Here is a 25752-nt window from a genome sequence, read left to right on the forward strand (position 1 = left end):
ACTGCTTTTTTTTCTGTCATTTTGAGAATCAAATGCCAGTGTAAATATTTGTTATGTAGTTTCCATTTGTGCATGTGTTTGCCAACTTGGTATACTATTTGTGTATGTTCATTTATTTCACTTGTTCTGTATTTAGTTAAGTAATATGATTACACTGTTTGACTAAATGTGTATTTAATTATGTAATTGAATACACAGTTTGTTTGTTTAATCTGTTCTTTACAAACTAACTGTTTTATACACTGACTCAATCGTTATTATAGTTGAGTTAACAGCTGACATGCATTGCTCAAAATATCTACCTGCTCTTTTTTCACAATTATGCACATGTTTTGTAAATGTGATAAATTTGATTTTTTTATGGAACATATAAAGTATAGTTTTATTGCTTGAAAATCTTTTCTTTATGTGTAACAGTTACATGTTTTACCTTATTACTAAACCAAGATTTAATGACGTAAGATAGATCAAAGTATGTGTATTTTAAAGAGTGAAATAATTTTTGAAGTAATTGGGTTTCTTTAGCCATTCCAGTGAACTTGATATATTCATTACATAATGCTTGTCATATACAATCTGCAGTTTGTGTTGCTTTTATCAACATGACAACAATTCCCAAACAATTCAATATTGTGAAATATATGTGCGTAACATGTATGTAAGCAAATATATATATTTCTGATTAATATCGAAACGGGGAATCGTCAGAGGGTACTCAACAATATAGTACAAGTATGCATTTATTGACAAACAAATGAGGTATATCACTTATCACATTTATGTAACAAATAACATTGAAGAGAAAACAAAACATGCACTCGCGCTTTAAAAAGCCAGTATTAGTTATGAAAACAAATTGAAGCAATTTTACCTTAACAATAAGCTTACAACCAATATTTCTTGGTGTTGAAGATATCCGCGTGCAACACAGCCATTTCTGATTGCATATTATGCAATAGTTAACCTACTTTTCATGGATTTTTTTTCCTTTAAAGTACATTAATTTGGCAAAACAATTATTATAAATTTAAAAAATGTTTTTCTTCACACATGGTACGGTAACTTCTTATGTTTTACTTTGCACAGAGCGAACATACCGTTGTGAATATTTCTTGCTTGGCTAATTGTGCGACACTTGGCCTAGAGTTTATGGACACTATGTGACGTCGTAATTTTACAAAGGGCTTGTATAACCTGTTCTCGCTCTTTAGTGTACAGTTAATAAGCGTTTGTGTAACCTGTTATTGCTCAGAGTGTCCAGTTAATGTCCCCATTTATATTTTCGCTGCGTACGCTCCCCAAGGCACGTGTGCACGTCTACAGTTCTCGTGCAGTTCTTGCAGACCACATCACAACACCAGTGGAACTTGCACTCACACTTGTCCACGCGCTTCTCAGTATGCGTATGGTACCCGCGCCCACAACACATGATGTCACAGCCGTCAGTGTCGATGGAAGAAGCATTGCACTCCCGACCTGCTGTCCCCGGAGAACCTGAACAATTATGGAAAATAAAATTTCATAACACATGGAAATCGTTCCTACATTATTTTGACAACCCTTACATTTGTTCCTACATTATTTTGACAACCCGGACACTCTTTCCTATATTATTTTGACACCCTGGCCGATCAAAGGCCGGGGGCGAGTCTGTGGCAAAACGTATGCGAAAGAAACTGTGAGCCACCAACAGGCATTAAAGATTTTGTGCAATCATTATGCGATAGTAAGCATGTCGATGGTCGAATTCCTTTAGAGTGTTGGTCACCAAATTTGTCTTGGTGGCTTTGATAATTGTTTTAAATAATCATTATTGACTCGTGTACATCCAGCTGTATGTATGAATGTACACATGTTTTTTCTTATAATTTTTGTTTGCTTTCGTTTGCATATTTTATTGTGTATATATGTATATACATTTTAATATTTGCTCGTTTACTCTCTTTACATTTGTGTGCATAATATCAAGAGGGCAAGTGAAATAAAGAACAACATTTCAAGTTCAACTCCTTTTGCTGTTCACATGTTTTATTCTATTTGTAAAATTGGCACTTATTTCAATAAATATAATCGAATATCTGGGATAGGAATAGTGTAGGAATAATTGTTCAGTGTGTTCATAAAATGTAGGACCGATTGTCCGTGCTGTCAAAATAATGTAGGAACGATTATCCGGGTTGTCAAAATATTGTAGGAACGATTGTCCAGGTTTTCAAAATAAGATAGAAAATTGTCCGCCTTGTCCAAATTAGCGTAGGAACTAATGTCCAGGATTTGAGTAAATGCACTCTGAGACTGATTTAACACAATGCGTTTCATACTTTAATATCTCAATTACATGTATCAGTAAAGATTTTGATTTAAAACTACATGTATATTCTGATCTTAGAGAAAAGCCTTGTTACCACTCTAGAGACAATATATAGGTCTCATTTATAATGAAACTATTTTCAATGAAACTAGGTCAGAATGTTTATCTTGACAATTTCTAGGCCATGAATGAATCTGGGTCAGGTGGCATCAAAACTAGTCACATGGTGGATTCTTCAACATTTGAACGCATGTGAGCACGTAAAGACCATTATGGACTTCTTTTAGTCATGTGACGCAATTAGTTTTTTCACATTCAAGCTTTGTGGACAGACAGACTTGGGGCCAAGTTATAGTCACTTATGTGACAAGTGAAACATTGGTAGAGGAAATAAACTTAAGACTTAGCCCTATCAGACAAGCTACTTCGTAAAATTATGCATATACATGTACATAATATTCAAGTTTCTCTCAAGAATTACAAACTACATGCCATAAGGGCATTTAAAAGATAATGTAAGACTACATCCCATAAAGAACAAAGGCATTTAAAAGGTAACCTAAGACTACATACCATAAAGCATAAAGGCATTTAAGAGGTAACATAAGACTGCAGACCATGAAGCATACAGGCATGTTAAAGGTAACCTAAGACTACATGCCATAAAGCATTACAGCATTTTAAAGGTAACCTCAGACTACATGCCATAAAGCAAAGAGGCAAAAAGGTAACCTCAGAATACATGCCATACAGCATAGAGGCATTTAAAAGGTAACCTCAAACTACATGCCATAAAGCATAAAGGCATTTAAAAGGTTAACTAAGATTACATGCCATAAAGGCATTTAAAAGGTAACCTAAGACTACATGCCATAAAGCATAAAGGCATTTAAAAGGTAACCTCAGGCAACATGCCATAAAGCAAAGATGCATTAAAAAGGTAACCTCAGACTACATTACATAAACCATAAAGGCATTTAAAAGGTTACCTCAAGCTACATGCCATAAAGCATAACGGCATTTGAAAGTTAAACTAAGATTACATGCCATAAAGCATAAAGGCATTTAAAAGGTGACATAAGACTTCAGGCCATAAAGCATAAAGGCATTCAGCAGGTAATGTCAGACTACATGCCATAAAGCATAAAGACATTTAAAATGTAAACTAAGATTACATGCCATAAAGCATAAAGGCATTTTAAAGTTAACATACAAGACTTCATGCCATAAAGCATACAGGCATTTAAAAGATACATTAAGACTAAATGCCATATAGCATAAAGGCATTTAAAAGGTAACCTAATACTACAGGCCATAAAACATAAAGGCATTTACAAGGTACACTAAGACTACATGCCTTTAAGCATTAAGGCATTTAAAAGGTAACAAACGACTTAAGGCCATACAGCATAATGACATTTTAAAAGATAACCCAAGAGCATACTGGTTTACCTAATTCTAAATCCTCGTTGCAGTAATCGGGCGACGCGTCGAAATATACGAGGTCGTACTTCGTTGGTTTCTTATGGTTTCTATTGGCAACAACGAGGTCGGCGTCGGCCGAGTTCTGGTTCATCATCACCTGTATGGCGCCGTTGTACCTGCAGTGTAAATTTTGGTCAAATTTGGGTCGTTATTCGGCCCCATTCCCAATGTCAACAAGATGTGTTTGTGAAACACTATGTCCCCCCATATAATTGACCTTTGACATTGAAGGATGACCTTGACCTTTCACAACTCAAGATGTGCAGCTCTATGAGATACACATGCATGCCAAATATCAAGTTGCTATCTTCAATATTGCAAAAGTTATGACCAATGTTAAAGTTTGACGCATACAAACCAACAAACAAACAGACAGGGCAAAAACAATATGTCCCCCAGTATAGACATAAAAAGTATATATATTTTCCAAAAGGCTGCCTTAAATTCCCAATGGAAGGTTTTTCCACCCAAATTATTATTATTATTTTATAAAATTCAACATAAATTAACTCCATTTTGCAGTCTATGGATTGAACCTTAGTAAATATAATATGGAAAACACTTATTCATAATTTAAAGTATTTGTTAGAAAAAAAAAATAATTTCCCAATTTTAATCAAAATGACGCGATGTTTTCCAAACCAAAATGCCATAAAATGGTGAAAAAAACACGGACCTATTTTTGAGGAAAGTGCCGACGCGTCGGAAGTCGCGGAGGGCCCGCCAGCAGGTCCTCATGGCGCACGAGCCGCTGATCCCGTGACACTTGCACTCGAGCTTCCGCTGCTTCTGGACTGCCTGAAAACGAGAACATGGTCTTGGTAACGAGCGTCTTGGCATTTATTAAATGATGCATTCAAGTCATGACTACACATGCATACCAGACATACTTAAAGATGCTGTGTCCCACTGTGAAAACTCGTTATGAAGAAAGAAACACAACTTTTGCTCAATTGGTCATTTTCGGCTTAGGTACTACTTCAAAGTACTACGGGCACTGTAAGTATACTAGAATATACTCCGGGTGCGGGAACTACGCTTAAAGGGACCCGCCCTTAGTCCGAAGTACTTTTATTTTTCGTACCCCGGGTACTTCGTAGTATGCTTAAGAGTAGTACTTGAGTCGAAAATCTTGGTTATCTCAATTGGTCGTTGTACGCTCAGGTACTAGTTTAAAGTACCCCTGATACACTAATGTATACAAAAATATACCCCGACACCGGGCCATACTCCGAGGTTTAGAATATTGGCAAAACACCGGGTACTTTGTAGCATACTTAAGAGTACCCTGGTACATTTTAAGTCGCATTTTATTTTTTGTTTTGAGCCGACAATGACCAATCGTCACAACGGTTTAAAGGACACAATAACGTATGTATACAACGCAATATCATGTATCCAACAAGTGTTCTATTTAAGTCTTTCAAAGCTACAAAATATCTACACGAATGAGTCACCTGACGGCCGGCTTTGTTGTTATGCAGATTCATTAACGCCCTCGCGTCCATATGTTGTTTCTCTTTAGCGTCAATGAACATCTTCGCGAACTTCTGTCCATAGTTGACGTCATCGCTGCAGCCGCCCCATTGGAAGGGATTTCCCTGTTTGTCTCGACCACGCCCCTTCCTGTTCGGATCGCACGCGCACGTGCTGAGGTGCCCGAGACTGCAGGCTCGTGTGATGGAATACGCGACCCCCGCCGAAGATATCGAGTAGACGAAGGCGGCTTCTCTTGTTCCTACTGAACACATATAACGATAGCTTGTGACCAACTGAACACATATAACGATAGCTTGTGACCAACTGAACACTAATAACGATAGCTTGTGACCAACTGAACACTTATAACGATAGCTTTTGACCTACTGAACACTAATAACGATAGCTTTTTTACAAACTGAACAATTATAACGATAGTTTAAATAAGTGAACACTAATAACTATAGATTTTAACCAACTGAACACTAATAACTATAGATTTTAACCAACTGAACACTAATAACGATAGCTTTTGACCAACTGAACACTAATAATTATAGCTTTTGAATAACTGAACACATATAACGATAGCTTTTGACCAACTGAACACTAATAACGATAGCTTTTGACCAACTGAACACATATAACGATAGCTTTTGACCAACTGAACACTTTTTCTTTTTTGTTGTTGAACAGAACAGAACTTTATTTCCACTTGTACATAGTACATCGTCTGTCATAGCCATGTAATATACATTTCAAAAGGTCACGTGAAAAAGAAAGTGGGTGTACAATATTAATTAGTGTACATAACGTATTACATAATACATGACAGTGGTTGGAAACAATCGCAATGTTAAAACTTATTGTGACAGGTGGCAATCGATTATCATGCTGTTTATATTTATGTAAAATAAACCAAATTGAGAGTGGATTATCTTACGCATATCATGTGGATGAATATGCTAATAATATTGATAGACAGTGCACATTTTTGTTAATGTCTACAACAACAATTACAAAATTACACAAATTAAACTATGGCAACAAATTAAACAATCAGGCACGTATATTTCACATCTGTATACGAGTAGATATTAATTATTTCTTTAGTCGTCTAGAGAAATGTGAAAGATGAATAATAAAGTAGAGACGATACGGATCATTATAATAATAAAAAACATAATATATATGCATTAAATGCGGAAACACAAGCACGCATGTCTATTTCACATCATATTGTTGCAGGTACTGGTACTGCATTATGAGGATTATATACATACAACAAACAAGAAATCAGATAAACATACACACAACAAAACCCGCGGAACATAACATTTCAGCTGATATTTAAACAACATTCAATATGGCTTTCCGAATTATCAGAGCTTCTTTCACAAAAAAAAGACATCTTAATGAGAACATCTTTACTATATGTGATCATAAGGCTTAAGAATTTAAATACTGATGGCCGTTTGAGATAATAAGATTTTATGTATTTTTTCCTAATATCTGTTTAGCATGGGCAGATTAAAATAAAATGATATTCATCTTCAATATCACGTGAGTTACAACAAATACAATATCTTTCTTCCCTAGCTATGCGGTTATTACTAAACCTACCCGTTTGAATTCTAAATAGATGACATTACATTCTTAATCTACAGAAGAGAAGAATCTGAGACTTTTTGGTAAGATATCTAAATATTTTTCATATTCAAATGATATTTTAATTTCTTTGTACAAAAATAAAACTGGACTTTCAAGTGTGTGAAACCAATGTTGTTTAAAACAGTCCATGACTCTGCATTTAAACTCAGAGAGAAAAGCATTATTATTAAGGTACTGGTAATTTTCAAAAATGTACGCAAATCCATATTCGTTCAGGAGAGTTTTTTTTCACTCATGACCCAATTTTTCTTCCCACTAATACAATTTTTAAGGGCCTCGTTATACACAACTCTCAATATAATGTTATCACTGTCTTTGATTTTTAACCAATATTTGATTATTCTTATGTATCTGTGAATATACAGTGGGTATCTGCCCAGATCACCGTACACTGCAGCAGAACACGCATTACTTCTTACGCTTAATAATCGTTTACAAAATTTAAGGTGTATTCTTTCTAATTCATTGGATTTGGTATAACCCCAAACTTCACATGAATAATTAAGAATTGGCGATACGAATGCATCGAATAGTTGACACAATTTTTTGGCGAAAGACCAAAGTCGTTGCATTTACAAAATAGAACATTTAAGGATTTCAAGGCCTTTCCATTAAGATGTTCAATGTTTTTACAAAAGTTCCCAGTGTAGTTAAAAACAGTTCCTAAATAGTTAAAATCATCAACTGTTTCGATTTGTTGGCTATTATAGGTCCATTTTTCATTTGCTAATAATGCCCCGCGTTTTCGAAAAACCATTATTTTTGTTTTTGTAGTATTTACAGTTAAACCCCATGAACAACAGTATGAAAACAAAAGATTTAAGTGCCTCTGAGTTTCTTCAGGAGTTTTACCTATAATAGCCATACAGTCGATTGGTGTATAACGGATAGCTAAGGACTTCGAGTCTCATTTCAACGTTAACACCATGCATTCAGTAATTAAACCATTAAACCTAGATAGACACATGTCTTTCCTATTGAAACATGCCAGCGGTTTTAAATTTCCGAAAAATGTTATTTGTTTACAGCGCGAATTTCATGGTACACTGCTTCAGCCATTACCGGATCGCTTAGGTCTTTATCGGATTACATGTGTATCGTGTTATTTCTTGAAATTTGACACAGCATTTGTAAAAAATAATTGCAATATATGAACATTTCCAAAAAGGAAATTCATGTCTGCGTTTAATAAGACCAAGTTCATGGAAATCGGTTAAACGTTTTTTGCAAAATACTTTTATTTATGTTAAAACTTATAGTTTTCTATGAATTGAATACAAAAAGCATATCATTGTTAAGTCGATTCATGTTATTGTTGACGTGTGTCAATGTTTACAACTGTTTCTTTTTTCGAAAGCAAAACAAGGTCACGTTATGTACGCACCGTTTTTGTGACGGCAGTACAAGTGCAGACGAATGGTTTCTTGAATTTTGCAGATTTTGTTTAATAAACATAATGTTCATTGATGTTATATTTTAGTATTATGTGTCTATAAAAGAATGCTCAGAAACCAAATTGTTGCGTACCATATAAAATAAGCATGAAAGCTGCAACTCGGGATTTAGTGAATAACGGACATGTGGTGACCGATATTCAGGAATGTGGGCATTGTCTCAAAATAAATAAATATAAACTCAATTGAAGTTGTCCAATACACATGTGGTTAGCGTGTGGCTATGATATTAATTAGTGAAAACATCATTTTTAATGAAAAATAATCAAATTATAACGAAAAATCGATTTCTCTGAAAACATATTGGAAATAACAAGTGGCTTGAATTCATGATTTGTTGCATGTTTAAATATGTTCGATTAGCTTTACAATCTGCTGCTGATAACTTTAGGCGCTTTGCTGTATTTGCAATTGATTATACTATTTGACAACAAATAAAATTATAGGATGGAAATTACAACTGGCTTGCATTTTTCTTGCGTCTAATTCGTCTAATCCGTTAATTCTGTTCAAAGCGATGCATCCTATATTCGGGTCATTTTGAGTTGAATCTATATATAGATTTGATAGCGGAAAATATGTTTTAAGAGAAATCGATTTTTCGTTATAATTTGATTGTTTTTCATTAAAAACTATGTTTTTACTTATTAATATCATAGCCACACGCTTACCACATGGACAACTTCAATTGAGTTTATATTTATTTTGAGACAATCCCCACATTCCTGAATATGGGTCACCACATGTCCGTTATTCACTAAATCCCGAGTTGCAGCTTTCATGCTTATTTTATATGGTACGCGTCAATTTGGTTTCTGAGCATTCTTACTTTTGTAAAGGACACATAATACTAAAATATTACTTCAATGAACATTATGTTTACCAAACAAAATCTGCAAAATTCAAGATACCATTCGTCTGCACTTGTACTGTCGTCACAAAAACGGTGCGTACATAACGTGACCTTGTTTTGCTTTCGAAAAAAGAAACAGTTGTAAACATTAACACACGTCAACAAAAACATGAATCGACTTAACAATGATAGGCTTTTTGTATTCAATTAATAGAAAACTATAAATCTTAACATAAATAAAAGTATTTTGCAAAAAAACGTTTAAGCTATCCGTTACTCACTAAAATCCGCTATACACCAATCGACTGTATTATCAGCAAACAATAACAAAATCAAAGTTAAATCATCAAAACTAAAGCCTGCATCAATATTACACTGCAAATAAAGCTCTAAATCTTCAACAAATAATGAAAACAAAAGAGGTGACATAATCTCCCCTTGTCTCAAACCAACAGCGTAGTTAAAATATTCAGAATAAGTAGAACATGCCTTGACACAAGATTTAACTTTTTGATACATGTCTTTAACAACCCTTAGCAGTTTTCCACCAATACCTGTTTTAAACATTTTTAACCAAAGTGCATTTCTATAAATAGAATCAAAACATTTCATCATGTCCACGTATATAACGTAGAGCCTCATATTTTCATTGAGATATTTCTGGACAAGAGAATGTAAAATAAAAATTGGATCTACTGTGGAACGCCCTTTACGAAATCCGAATTGTGCGTTCGAAATACTGTTATTTTCCGTGCAAAACTTATCAATGCGTTTATTTATGACTGTAGTAAATAGCTTGGACAAGCAGCTTACAAGTGTAATACCACGATAATTATTAACATCGCTTTTGTCGCCTTTTTTATGAAGTGGTATTATCAAGCCTTCCATCCAGTTTTCTGGGTAGTAACCCGTATTTAAAATCCCGTTAAAAATATCACACAAATGACTAGCAAGAATATCAATACATTCTATTGTTAATGTAAGCTACAACTTAAAGGGGCCTTTTCACAGATTTTGGCATGTTCTGAAGTTATTCATTAAATGCTTTCTATTGATATATATGTAAACATTTTATCGTAAAAAGCTGCAGTAAAAAATAAAGAATAAAATTAAAAAAAGGAAAAAAAACTTTGCCTGGAGCAAGTTTCGAACCAGTGACCACTGGAGTCCTGCAAAGGTCCTGAAGTTAAAACGCTTTTACTCTCTCGGCTATTCTACCGAATATAGATAGACGACGTATTTTATACCTTATAAAAGCAATCTTCGTAGTGTCACAAAATTTAACGACAACAACAGAACTCTCCAAATTATTCAATCGTTTCGCGTTGCAACGCTTTATAATTTTTAGGTTTTAAAATCGTCAAAAGATGCATATAATGGCTATATTAGACCATGGTAAATGTTCAGTAATACTGTTACCTCACAAATATCATAACTAAAATGAAAATTTGCGAATCTGAAACAACTTTTTTCAATTTTGTCAATTTACCAAAACGTGAAAAGATCCCTTTAAAGGGGCCTTTTCACAGATTTTGGCATATTTTGAAGTTTGTCATTAAATGCTTTATATTGATAAATGTAAACATTGGATCTTAAAGGCTCCATTAAAAAATCAAGAATAAAATTTAAAAAAGGAAAAAAAGTAGCCGGTACCAGGGCTCGAACCAGTGACCCCCGGAGTCCAGGAGTTAGTCTTTCGTAAAACCGCATTAGCCCTCTTGGCTATTCCTCCGAGAATACACAGTTTAATTATTTTATACCTTATATAAGCAATCTTCGTAGTTTCGTAAATTTAAACGACAACAACAGAACTCTCCAAATTATTCAATCGTTTCGCGTTGCAACGCTTTATAATTTTTAGGTTTTCAAATCGTCAAAAGATACAAATAATGGCTATATTAGACTATGGTAAATGTTCAGTAATACTGTTTCCTCACAAATATCATAACTAAAACGAAAATTTGCGAATCTGAAACAACTTTTTTTCAATTTTGTCAATTTACCAAACCGTGAAAAGATCCCGTTAATATCCTAGCAAAAAAACAAGCAATCGAGAATGGAACAAAATTATCTCTTACTGTGGTAGAATCTGTTCTATCTGTTAACTTTTAATAAGAAAACCCACACATTTAAATATCCTAGCGGAAAAAACTTTAGAATGACACTGTAAATTGTCTCCCTTTCCTGTGTCCATACGATGCGTTTTTACACCGAATATGAGTTATCGTCCCTCCCCTCCCCAAGAGGGGCTCAATTGGTCATTGTCGGCTCAGGTACTACTTAAAAGTACCCCGTGAACTCTTAAGTATACAACGAAGATCCCTGGGTACGGAAAATATACTAAAATTTACTCGGTGGTAATGCCGAGTGCCTTTGAGCGTAATTTCCGTACCCTGTGTACACTGTAGTATCATTAAGAGTACCTGGGGTACCTTTAAAAAGTACCTGAGCCGAAATCGACAACTCGAGGCAATTTACACTAACGATGTTTACTATTTTTAAAATGTAAATTTTAAATAAGAAAACCCACACAACTTAACATCCTTAATAAAAACGTTAATTTGAGAATTAAACTGGAAATGGTCTCCTTTTGCAGTGTCGATACGACTCGTTAAGACATCGAACATGAATTATCAATTCCTCCCCCACACACCGGCTGTCCAGTAAGGGCAGTGGTTGGTACATGCGCTTCTCACCTAGGGTTCATTTCCCATTCCCGAAAGCATGAAAAGTTTGTTGATGGTCACCATATCGGAAAGGTGGGTTTTCCTCCCGGTTGTCCGGCGCCACCAACAACACAAGACCACAGTAACATCGAAAATCTTTCAGTAAGAACTAAAAAGTTGAAAACCTCAACGTTCGTGAGTCTAGTCAGTTAATTAGATAGACGTTTTGGGACACACTCCGGGCCCTCACATCATGCCGCATCAGGCGCGAAGGAACCTCATAAACGTCGAAATACCTTCTCCTGATACACTCACCTTTGAGGAGCACCTTGCCGAACACGGACGTGTCCCGGTCCAGGGTGGAGCAGTTCCAGCGGTGTTGCCGGAACTGGTGCTGGCACTCGTGCACGCCCTGTAGCGCCCCCTGCCCTAGGATCACCATCGCCTCCTGAAAACAAGCCCGAAACGCACATGGTGAGCCTCGCTCTGGGAAAACAGTGCTTAATGCACGTGCGGAAAGTGTCGTCCCAGATTAAGCTGTGCTGTCCGCACAGGCTAACCAGGGACGACACTTTCCAATTTTATTTTACTTTTTCCGTTTAAAGGAAGACTCTTTTTATCGAACATTCTGTTCATGCGGAAAGTGAATGCACATGCAATAAGCCCTGGTTTCCCAGAGCAAGGTTTGGCGCACGCCCTCTAACGCTCCGTGCCCCACGATCACCATCGGCTTATGAAACGCGCCAGCAATGCACGTGGTAGATTGGATTTATGATTAATGGCTGAGCAACTTTAATGGACATTTTTGTAACTTTTTTTAACCGAATTAATTCAACTTATATTTACCGGTAAATGTCGCATACCGGTATTTATTGTGTTGTTTGTTGTGGAATTTCGAAACATTTCAATGATAAACTTTTAATTTATGGCGTTTAAACATGATTGTCTGGTTGCTTATTTTTAGAGATTTTAATGCCTTTTTTTACTGGAAAACCAACATTAAGCGTCTGCCATGCATGCCGTTAACCCATTTATGCCTAGCGTCTAGAAAAAAGGCCTTGGCAAATAGTTTGCTTTAAGGAATTTCGGTAAGAAATATTCTAAATATAGAAAAAAACACACTAGAAATCCCTACTTTTGAAAATAAATTGATCCCATTTAGAAAGATGGGAGAGTCCACTAGGCATTAATGGGTTAAACAAGACGTACCTGGTGAATCCTGCACATGCGCCTCTGTCTGCCAACCAGTCCCGGTACGTTGTCACACAGCACCCCTGCGCCGACCGCGTGAAGCGGCAACTGACTTATAAACCTAAAAAGGATGTACATAGCTTACGTATGTTATGACATCATTTCTTTTGCATTGTTTGAAGCTTTCAAGCTATCAGACTCCTGATACATTGGTTACACAGGGTACCGCCAACCTCCGCGCAGAGATTTGACTGGAACCAGCATAGCAGGATCAAATCCCTGCTTTCATAACCAATCAAGTGATAATAGCCTAGCCACGTGGAACAATAATTTTACCGTTGCTATTTTACTTTTTTTTAATTTAGGTAATTTACATTTTATTATGAACCTAAACTTATACACTATTTTTAAAATATCAAAGAAAATGATACTTCTTTTCATTATATAATACTTAAAAAAAAATCCTACCGAATCTGGTAGGATTTTCTTGTGATGGCATAGATTGTATGTGAGAGCAAGGAACGACAACTCTGCGTGGAGATTGAGGGTTACCGCATGATCCGCGACAAGCGAAAATGGGTCTCGTGCCATTTGCGGCCAGCATACCTCCTAACCAGTCTGTGCGAATGCATATCAATATATATCACAGTTCGCCCTATATTCTCTAACGACAATCTTGTATAATGATGTAGTGTGAAATACATGTACGCGAAGGAAAACTGTATTTAGAAAAAAAAACACGAATGTTGCATGATGTCTTTTTTGTCCCGCCATTCGATTATGGTGCTGGGTCAAAAAGTTTTGCCCCATGTTCGTCCATGCGTGCTTGCGTCCCCAAAAATAATTGTCCGGTCAACAACATATTTCTGGATTGAATGCAAAGTAATGTTGTAGAAATGTTCTCCATCATAAGCCGATGAGTTTGTACACAAGGTCCAGGTCACTTATTCCAAGTTTTCATTCATACTAGCGAGAAAACTAAAATGGGGAATCGCTTTCCTTATCCTGTCAAAAACTCTATTAATTCTGGATTTGATATGACAGTTGCGTGAACTATCTATACCTCTGCCATAATTTTTGACACTATGAAGATTATATAAAAACGATAATATACTAATACCTATATTGAAATCGGCTTTTCAACGTGCATAAACGATGCAATTATCAACGGTTGTAAAATAGTTATAAAAATGAGCAAACCGTATTGTGCGACTGAATTAATATTTCAGCACCAAAAGCAATAATAATTTGGTAGAAAAAGTGATGAGTAATTCGAAAAGTTGGCAAACAATGTCGAGAGTCATCCAGGACAATATTTTGTTGAGCTTAACAGTAGTTTCATGCATTTAAGTTCAATTTTATTTGAAACTACTGACATATCATATTTATCAACGCGTTCATAGTGCCAATGGGAGTTTTAACGCAATTACTTATATACATTTTCATCTCGACTTTCCTCTTTTTAAAGCGCTGTACCTTATTTATTGACGTGTTTATTTTGAACGTTAATTCAGAAGCACCGTTACAAATATAATAAGTCAAGACCTCAAACGGTGAAAAGTGATGGTGCGTGTAAAAAAACACTGGAAAATCGAGCAACATTTTTGTTCATCAGAGATGTATTTCTTCCCGTAAACTCATTCAAGCTTCTCGATTGCCATCAACTTCACGGATGTTAGCGTGTGGCTATGATAATAATTAGTAAAAACATCATTTTAAACGAAAAATAATCAAATTAAAACGAAAAATCATTTTCTCTGAAAAAAAAACACTATCTAAAAAATCTAGCTTACATGTAGCTGATGTTGACATTAAAAACATTCAACGTACTTTGCAAAATGGCTTAGATATAATATCAAGTTGGTGCTCTTTTAACAATATGTTAATACATCCAAACAAAACTAAATGCATGGTATTATCCAGTGCTAATAAATCTGCAAACACCTTATTACTTAAAATCAAAAACATTGTTATTGAACAAGTTGAACATCAAACATTTCACTTGGCAACTGCATATCAATAACGTCTGTCGAAAGCTCAACTCAAAGCTGGCCTTATTAAAACGTATTAGACCCTATCTAAATTATGAAACAATGAAGTTGTTTTACAATTCATACATCTTACCACATATGGACTATTGTTGTACAATATGGTGCTCAGCCACAAGATCAAATTTAAAGAAGGTAATTCCGATACAGAAACGAACTGCAAAAATAATAATGAATAAACCGTTTTCCTCTCCTTCAACTCCAATTTTCAATAAACTGGGCTGGTTGTCATTTGAAAATAGGTGTGCATTTCTTGTTGGGACTATAGTGTACAAAGTTTTAGATGGCTCAATGCCTCCTTATTTGATGACGTTATTTTTGTATCTATTAACAATGCATACTCTCTTAGGTCCACCACCCACAACGATTTATCATCTGTTGCATTTAAAACCAATGACGGAAAGCGTACTTTTGCCTATTGTGCGAGAAATATATGGAACTTCATTCCAAATAACATAAGACAAGCACCTTCAATTATTTCCTTTAAACGGCACTTTAAAAATCATTTGCTACAAACGCAAAACTTGTTTTGATATGTATGTGGATTGTATCGATTAAAATACCGTTTTTTTTCTTTCTTCTTTATGCTTTGTGATTGTCTGTTGTTATGAATGAATGAAATAACCATCATCATTATAATAATAATAATAATAATAATAATAATAATAATAGTAATAATAATTATAATAATAATAATAAAAATAATAATAATAATAATAATAATAATACTTATTATTATTATTATTATTATTATTATTATTATTACAATAATTATTATTTATTATTTATAATTATTATTACTATTATTATTATTATTATTATTATTATTATTCTTATTATTATTATTATTATTATTATTATTCTTTCTTAATAATAATAATAATCCTCCTAATTATTATTTCTTATTATTATTATTATTCTTATTATTCTTATTATTATTCTTATTATTCTTATTATTATTACTATTACTATTATTATTATTATTATTATTATTATTATTATTATTATTTATTATTATCATTAGTATTATTATTATTATTTTTATTATATGTTGCTCTTGTAATTATTTTAAGGCTGACTGAAGTATGCTAGACATTGTTGAGTGATATTTACATATACTTTGTTTTTGAAGACCAGATTGTAAAAAAGAAATGTTATTTCTTAATGTGTTATCTCCGTGAAATAAATTTATTATTATTATCAAATATATATATATATAACAATGTGATCAACTCAAAATGACCAGAATATAGGGTGCATCGCTTCGAACAGCCATTACTTCATCAATTGTGCAGCGATTTCCATGAACTCGGTCTTATTCAACGCCTAAATGTATACACTATTTTCAAAATGTAAAAGAAAATGATACTATTTTTCAGAATATAATACTGAAACCAATAAAATAAATCTGGAAGGATTTTCTTGTTATCGCAGAGATTGTATGTTGGAGCAAGGAACGACAACTCTGCGTGGAGATTGACTTAAATGGTGTATGCGGTATGTTTGTAAACGGATTCCAAACACGCGAGACAATTTGTACATGTTTAGCTTTCCATCGCATACTGTCAACATGACACACGCGCAAAAGTTTATGCCATAAAAACACAGATGTCTTATAGATTGAATAACAACATATCGCGAGCAATAGGGTAAACCGGGGCAAAATATAACACGACCCATAATGTTACATTTGAATTTGCTTAATATGACGGCGCATCATTTCGTTATTGTCATTATTAATATATTATTATAAGCACATTCGGAAACGCTATTTTGAAAAAGAAATGACGACTGAAATCTAACTTTTGATGGAGAGAATACATTTTTGTGCATTTGAGTCACTTTTTTAAATAGGTTCGTATGTTGACTTACTATATGTATATTATTTTTATTATACATAACAATATGAATCAAGGTGATTGCAATTTAAAAGATTGTCATTGCTAAAAACGAGTCAGCTTGCATCGAATTTGTCTATGGGCTATCCTTCACTTGTGTCGTGCACTTGGGTTATGTATAACATGATGATTGGGGCAGAGTGTTACAATATGCCCCGTTTACATGTAATTTACACCTGTTATGCTGATTCACTTAACGAATAAACTATTAACAACTTAATTAAATCGATCAATAGTCTTTTCCATGTTGAAGTCGCGAATCACTAGTGCATATGAACAATTTGATCCGAGATGAAAATTCCCATTTTTATATGATTTACGTTTATAACATAAATCTTTATCTGCAAGCTTCCCGGCACTCCTGATTCAATTAAGATTAACCTTAAGTACGTAACAGTAGTCATAGTATAGCTACATAGGCGTCGGAGCTGGGGCGGCAGGGGCGGCGGCCGCCGCCCCAATATTTTCGGCAAAAATGAAAATAACTTTTTTCATTTTTTTCATTTCAATACCCGTATATTTGAAAATAATCTTTACCACAAAGCAAGGTAATCACGCTTTCGCGGTTATGACACGTGTATTGTTGATTGTCAACACCCGCCCGCGGTAATGTACGTGTCAATTATGCTGTTAATTGATCGGTATCTTTTATAACGATTTTATAACGAAACTCCCTTTAATTCTTGAGTATTTAAACCTGGGAATCTTTAATTGTCGGTATGATCTAAGCCAGTGTCCGAAAAATACTTATTTTTCAGGTAGCCCACTGGGCTACCAATACAAATATTTGGTAGCCCATAAAATTTACCTACAATATGTTAAGAGGCAAGTTTTCATCTTTATTTTATTTCTTTGTTTACATATTCATAATACGTATACATACATATACATTATACAGCAAGTAGTCTGATGTACACAGTCAATATCATAAATAAATGTTACAGTATAGGCACCGTGTACTTAAACAAAAACGATTGTCCGCGGTGTTCACTTGTCCCGATGGGTGACATTTCGCGGGGGGGGGGGGGGGGGGGGGGTCGGACACGCTACGGCCTTTGTTTCTTTTTATTAATATAAAGGAAAGTATGACATGAAACAAATCTGACGATATCCAATAGTCCTTAATTATCACACAATTAAAGACACATGAATTAATTGTAATAACTCAAAGTAAATCGCTAATTCTAAAAACGTATTTAATGTTTTTTACCACTTATTTTTGTCATTTCAATATGTCAACTCCAAACCAACCAACGAATTTCAAATTTCCAAAACGGAATTTCGGGAAAAAAATCCCGAAGAACGTTCTTTCAACCCAAAGTGGTTTTCCAGTCACACGCGGCTTCATTACGATGAGGTAAATATAAACATGATAAATGTATTATAATTGTTTTATTAATATTTTTGTAAACTAGTAAAAATAATTATTATTATCATAGCAACATGTCCGGTGTTATGCGCCATACAATCTTAGCAAAGCACTTCAACACGAAGACGTCTGCGTCTGAGGGACAGAAACTAGCTCAGCTCACGATAAACACACTGACCAAAAAGCGAGATGAAGCATCGTACGATATATTCTATGAGGAAACTACAAGCAAACTCGATATTCTTGATGTAAATGAACCTAGCCTGCCCAGACGTCGACAACAGCCAAAGAGATTTGAAAACGGAAATGCACCGAACGAGTATCATACGTCTGAGAAAGACATGTATCGCCAAAAGTACTTTGAGGCACTTGATCTTACAATTAATTGTTTCAAAGACAGATTTGATCAGAAAGGCTACAAATCCTACCGACATCTTGAAGATCTTCTTTTGAAAAGTGTTAGTGGTGACTCTTCCATGAAGGATGATCTGGACTTTGTTGTCGAGCTCTACCATAATTGATTGCGATAGCGTTCACATTTGATTGTCCTGTGATATTATAGTTGTATGTTTCATGCGATACGGTAATATTGTTACTGTTCATACATGTATAAAATGCATCAAATAAAACTTAATACTAGCATCTTAATTTGACTTTTAGCATATATTTAATCAGTATTGACGTTACATGATCCCTATTGTTGTGTCGTCTGTCTGTCTGTCACAACTTTTGTCATTCAGAATATGCCTGCGATTGACGTGTATAAGGTCAATTATCGAGCATAAAAACGCACAAGAATGCGCCATCTGATGCTAAAATTTGAAAAATAACTCGGGGAGGCCCAGCGGACCCCCACACCATACCCACCCCCTCCGCCGCCCCAATGTCAATTTGCTTCCGACGCCCCTGAGCTATAATAGTTTATTTTACTGATATTTTGTTATCATACTGGCTGTAGATTGTATTATTTATATGCCTTCTCCAAAAGCAATAAATCGAATGTTTTATTTTGTTATTTGTGAAATTATGTGTATTTAACGAGTGTTCTGATTTACTGTTGTATTTTAGAACACGTTACAGCATTCTATACATAGATGGTGACGTCACTACGTTATTGTCACCTCTATACTAAGACGTATCACATTCCCCTGGTTTGGGGAATTATGCTTCCGCCAAAGTAGTTCTGCGTAGGAATGAAAATGTTTATAATAAAAGAAAAATCGTTTTTTATTGTATGTTTAAAACGGAATGTTGTTTAAAAAAATGTTATAAAATTATGTTTAAATGTGATTTTAAATCTCTATTAAGACTGAAAGCGATTATCAGAAGCACGATTACCTGACCTTCTTTCGCTTTCACTTTTCACTAGTAAAAGAAGTGCTACCGACAATTCCTTTCGCGTTAGTACACAGGTCAGTAAGACCGGTGTGTACACAATGCACGTTACAGGCCTTTGTTTCACCTATCGTTCAGTTATATTAAGGGAGCAATTTTCTCTTTCAGTTTGACCGATGTTTTTTTAACCATACTGTTATTTTTCACTTACTTTTTTCGATGCAATTATCTTGAAAAGTTTGGTTTAAAAACTAGCAAAAGTGTCCGACTTTGGGTACCTCTTCCGAACAATCACGTCATCATGTTCACAATCACGTCATCATGTTCAAAATCACGTCATCATATTCTCAATCACGTCATCATGTTCACAATCACGTCATCATGTTCACAATCACGTCATCATGTTCACAATCACGTCATCATGTTCACAATCACGTCATCATGTTCACAATCACCATCTCTAATAGACACGGTATAAACGTATTAAATTAAAAAGTAAGATCTTATATTTAAACAATCAAGAAGACACGTTTAAGAGGTATTCTTTATGATATATGTCTGATATCATTTGTTGGTTTATCTTTTACCTCTATGAGATATTTACAGAATCTGCAAGCTTCACCACCCCTCCTGATTCAATCTAGATAAATCTTTAATGCGTTAAAATATTTTTAGTGTAGTTATGGCTATAATATAACAATATGCAGCTAGAAAATATCTGTATGCAGCTATAATAGACTGATATTTTTTTATCATACTAGCCTTAGCCAATTGTATTTATATGCCTTCTCCATAAGCAATAAATCGTATTTATTGTTTAAAATTTGTGAAATCAACACCACCTCTGATAGGAAAGGTACAGACATATAATATTACGTATGTAAAATCATAAATCTGCACCATATCATACGGTTTTTGTAGAATTGGGGAGAAAAACAACTTAAAACCGTGATCTAGTCCAACCGCCGAGTAGAGCTTTGACTGCAACCAGCATAGCTGGATCAAATCCCTGTCTTCATAATCAACCTCGTGATGATAGCCTAACCACGTGGTACAATAACTTTACAGTCGTTATTTTTACTTTTTTTTAAATTTAGGTAAATTAAGTTTTCAAACAACGACATAATATACACACTGCTGTAGATTTAACATCGGATTCATTCTTTTGTTTATACGAATGACAATATACAGATGACATAGGAACCCTGTTGCAACAAACAATTTAGCAAGACAGCTATACATCTATACGAGTAGTTCAAATTTAAACCATCCACTGTATTCACTTGTCATGTTTAAAAAACATGAATGGTGCATAAAAAATATCTACCGTTATTACTGTAAGTTTTCGGACACTTAAAATATTTTTGTCATATATTCAACAAATAAACATATTCAACAATACTTATTCACAGTAATTAAAGCCTGACCGACATCAACCTTACTTCAGAAGGGGTAATATCACGTGGCAAACAAGATGGCGACGTCCAGGCGGAGACAGGTATTTTTCGTTGTTTAATACCGTTTATTACTTTCATTAATTTGTTTAAAGTCTCGGCATGGACGTCGACATTACATCGTGTTTGTCACGTTATTACCCTCTATAATACTTTTGACGGCGCTTCTTTTATCAGGCTACACAATTTTTACCGATGCACATATATGCATCATTAATTGTGTTTGAGGATGTACACTACGTAATTCAACATGCAAACGTAACTTGGACAAAGCATTAACATAATTAAATTCTTGAAAGAGAAAAAAAATCGTTGACGTCATGTTCAGTCGCGGGGTACATTTTTAGTACGATCCAATATAATTGCTCACTCCACAGGTTTATTTTGGGCTTCTGGCAGATTATTTTCTACTCGTAATAGAGGGCATTTATTTGTCATTAACGTATCACATGTTACATTTTATATTTACTAGCTCGGGACTGAGCTTGGAATCGACACACACTTCTTTTTATGGAACAAATTGGTATTTTTTTGTGTCCGAGTCATTGATGCAAATATTGACTGTCTGTCCCATAAAGAATGGTTACGATTGTTGTCAACTAGCAATTACAGTTGCAATTCATTGTACAATTGTTGTCATGCAATTTAGCTGTGAGCGGAGTCTCATATATCCAAATATTATTTGATCTACGAGTAATACTATATGCATTGTAAATATACCGCGGCATATATCTTAATGACTATCATACTTCGGATGAAAGATCAAATGTATTTCTCATATATATATACTCATTAAATAAAGTTCAGACTCATATTCATGTAAATGGTGTTGTTGTTAATGTCAGTGCACGCATTTCGTGGTATACCATAAGGTAATTTACAGTTGCATTTTATTGTGCAGAGCAATAGTTGAGGCTATATCTTCATGCATGTATGAAAGAGTACAATTTTTATGTAAAATTATATATGCAAAACAAAAACATAGGTCAAATTATAACAATTAACATTTCGAGGGCTGAACGGAAAACTGCAGTATCTCCTTCTTTATTTAATATGAGTTACAACAGTCTTCCGTTCACCCCTCGATTTACGAACATCGAGAAAACGCATCGAGTTTTCAAGCATAGCCCGATAATATACGAGAACTTCAGTCCATGCTCTGTTAGTCATAGAAATACTTTATAATTTCAAAATCTTTACATCCAATGTTTCCGTATATCTAAGGATTTTGAAGCAACCTATCGCAAATGTTGACCATGATAAGACTTCGTGGCCCGTGTTAAACCCGTATCCCTACCTCACAGGTCAATGTCACACTTAAAAGTGAAAGGTCAAATTAGACCAAACAATACCCATGTATTTGAAAAGAAAATGCAATATATTATTGGACTTTAAAATGACTCGACACACGTGCCAAGCGTTATAAGACCATGTGTCTCATCTAACACCCGTCTCCTTATCACAAAGGGTCAAGGTGCAATTAGAGGTCAAAAATAAAATTTGACTCACACACAAAAAAAAACGTTTTTTTTGCTTTTACTTTGCCATTTATTGATGGATACCCGATTATTTAGAACAAATTCCAACCATCATACGACGATTTCTCCCGTGTATTTAACGTCTCAAAACATCAAAGATCAAGGTCACACTTAAAGGTCACCGGTTAAATATGACTATGAACGCACTGTTTTGATATAAGTGGAGTAATGAGGCAAAAGTGGAATGTGGGGGTGTCTATGCCATACTGACACGTGTCGTGTGACAACAGAAACTCTAAACCTGAAGAGGGCCAATCTGTACTGGGAATATGTACGCCATTTAAAGCAATTATAATTAAAAATCTGATATGAATAGTTGTGTTTGAGCTCTTAAAACATACACCGATTAGCGGTGTCAGCCCAAACAAACAGAAGATGGTATACCATATCACACTTTATTATCAACGAATACCTATAAAACAATCGGTAAAATACTCGGACTCCGGTTGGTCTTTGAGATTGAGTTTTAATCACAAATTAAATGAACAAAATTATACATAGATCACTCGAAAATCGGCGTTTTACTTTACAGTTGTTAGACTATAATGCATGGACGTGTATCGTCAACATGCAAACATAGGTTACATCTCATACAAAGTGATATTTATTAAAACTACAAACGCTATATTGGCGTTCAAGCTCACCAAAAATAAGTCTCACATTTTCCAGTCGCGTGCAATCATTATACAGTATACATCGATCATCATCTTTTTATTGTGAACCTCGCTTTAACTTATTTTTTTATATAACATGTACATTGTCTAGGTGCTCAACATTTCCTTTGAAAGATATTGATTTAACACCGTCAAGTGATGTGATAATATAATATTTTCCTAAGTTAAAACATGCTAGTGAGCTCAGATTGTTAAATTTTCCATATTTCCAAGCATCCGTAAACATTCCAGTCTGAGGAAGCTGAACAAAAATGGCATTTACCGGTAAATAGGGGAGCGAACAGTAGCAAACACATGTAATAAGGTATATATGGATGAACAGTAGCAAACACATGTAATAAGGTATATATGGATGAACAGTAGCAAACACATGTAATAAGGTATATATGGATGACATAATGATCGTGTCTCTAAAGTTATTCAATACGTTATAAATAGATAAGCGTAGTCCCAAACATTTCTAATACGACAGAACATTGTCTGATAAGACAACTGAAAGAGAGTAAATATGCTATGTTCTTTAATGTAAAGAATTGTTCAAACCGACCGACCGACCTAACGAATAAACACATGAAATAAATGAACAACTGTTCTAGCAGTGAAAGAAAGCATGAATGAACACCATAGATCGATAATGTAGTAATGCCTGTTTTGATATGTATCAATTATTTCTGAACAAGAACAGAAACACACTAAGGGTATATCGATTTCATGAAAATCAGAAACGTATACCGAGATAAACTTGCAACTGTAATCAACAAGAAAACTAGCCTGTCAGCTGCAAGCGAATTTTACCCTATTTGTATTCAATTTAATATCGTCTAGCCTTTGTTCTAGCGTATCAAATATAGTTTTCTATTTCCGCCCATAATTGACTTCTCTAATATGGTTTGTAATACTCGGGTCCGCGGGAATGTTTACTCGGTAATTATCATGAAGCTAACGACAATTTTATGGTAGTATCGCTGAGAAATAAATACATTGTTACTTAGTACGTGACACCTCTCCACGTGTTATATGCCGGTATTAAATATCATAAGAAACAAAATAATTATAATTATGATAATGATAATAATTATTATAAATACAATAATAACAATAAATAAGCATAATTTGTATCCTTAAAGGTGTATTAAAAATACATGCACGCACTAGCAGCTTGCTTTAAATTGATATACGTCTACTACCAATAATACGAGTAATATCACAGTCAATAAAAATAATTAAAAATAAAAAATAATAATCATAATCAAAAATTAAAATATTATTATTATAATTACAATTATCATAATAATAATAATAATAATAATAATAATAATAATAATAATAATAATAATTATTATTATTATTATTATTATTATTATTATAATTATTATTTATTTTTTTTCATTATTATTATTAGTATTATTATTACTATAATTTTTACAACAACAATGCACCTTTTTGTTCGAGTACCATAAGTTTTAAAGACTCACCACCACGTTGACGCCACCAGTTGCAGATGTATGAGAACGATTACTATGGTAACCACGACATTTTTCAAACACAAATTTCCCATCGCTGGACCTCCATTTGGTCTGCTAGGATGCAGTGTAAAATAATAGACCTGTATGCACAAGAGCATATATACTAATATCCATCGTCACATATGACATCGCAATAGGGTTGTTTAAATGTACTATGGACTAAGTCAAGTTAACGTCAGCACAAAAAGATACTCCTTGTAACGCAATTTATTATTATTTTTTATTATTTTGATATCAAAGCCACACGTTTATCATTTTATAGCAATTTCAAATAAGAAAAACCGACGAGAATAAAAAACACTCGTCAACACATTTTATACGAGGTCTTCAAACCATCCATTTGTTAATTTCGTTTTCTCAGCTGCTCCATCTTAAGATTCGAAATTTATGAACAACTATGCTGAACAGGCAATTATTCGAGCACACTGGATCACTGTTTTAAGCTTATGATCTTTCGTACTCTTGGCGTAAATTTGCACATTAAAGCCCTGAACACTTCACTAACTTAATTACAATTCTTTATAACACCGTTTTATCTTGTTAACTTGCGTACCGTCTTCAACCTATGAATCGCATTTAGTGGCACCCACTAATCCAATGAATGTTGCTTCTTTTTCCGCACACCCTTTTGGTACTCAATAACACGGACGTAACAGGCAGTTTACGTGGGTCGAAAATACGTTCGTTGGTATCACTGCACGTATGTCCTGCACCCATACAACTATTGCAAACTTCAATAGATTACCATCGGCCAATGAAAAATTCGATACACCGTTTGATGTAGATATTGTTTTAATTAC

The 25752-nt window shown here is 34.3% G+C and overlaps 1 protein-coding gene across 1 annotated transcript; it reads right to left on the reverse strand.

Annotated features, from left to right (window-relative positions):
* Positions 1–741: 741 nt before the first annotated feature.
* LOC127881845 (protein Wnt-2b-A-like) lies at positions 742–25137 on the reverse strand. Its single transcript, XM_052429995.1, has 7 exons — positions 24902–25137; positions 13129–13231; positions 12235–12367; positions 5254–5537; positions 4473–4594; positions 3764–3912; positions 742–1494 (listed from the first exon to the last, which is right to left on the reverse strand). The coding sequence occupies exons 1-7, from the start codon at positions 25048–25050 to the stop codon at positions 1262–1264; spliced, it is 1173 nt and encodes a 390-aa protein (XP_052285955.1). The 5' UTR covers positions 25051–25137; the 3' UTR covers positions 742–1261.
* Positions 25138–25752: the final 615 nt, after the last annotated feature.

Source organism: Dreissena polymorpha, chromosome 5 (genome assembly GCF_020536995.1).
Source record: "Dreissena polymorpha isolate Duluth1 chromosome 5, UMN_Dpol_1.0, whole genome shotgun sequence".
NCBI classification, from domain to species: Eukaryota; Metazoa; Mollusca; class Bivalvia; order Myida; family Dreissenidae; genus Dreissena; species Dreissena polymorpha.

Coding starts and splice junctions, on each gene's coding strand:
- LOC127881845 (XM_052429995.1), bottom strand. CDS start 25,050: ATGCTCTTGTGCATACAGGTCTATTATTTTACACTGCATCCTAGCAGA. Junction 13,232..24,901: donor CTGGTGGCGTCAACGTGGTG/GTGAGTCTTTAA, acceptor CATCCTTTTTAG/GTTTATAAGTCAGTTGCCGC. Junction 12,368..13,128: donor GCATGTGCAGGATTCACCAG/GTACGTCTTGTT, acceptor GCTTGTTTTCAG/GAGGCGATGGTGATCCTAGG.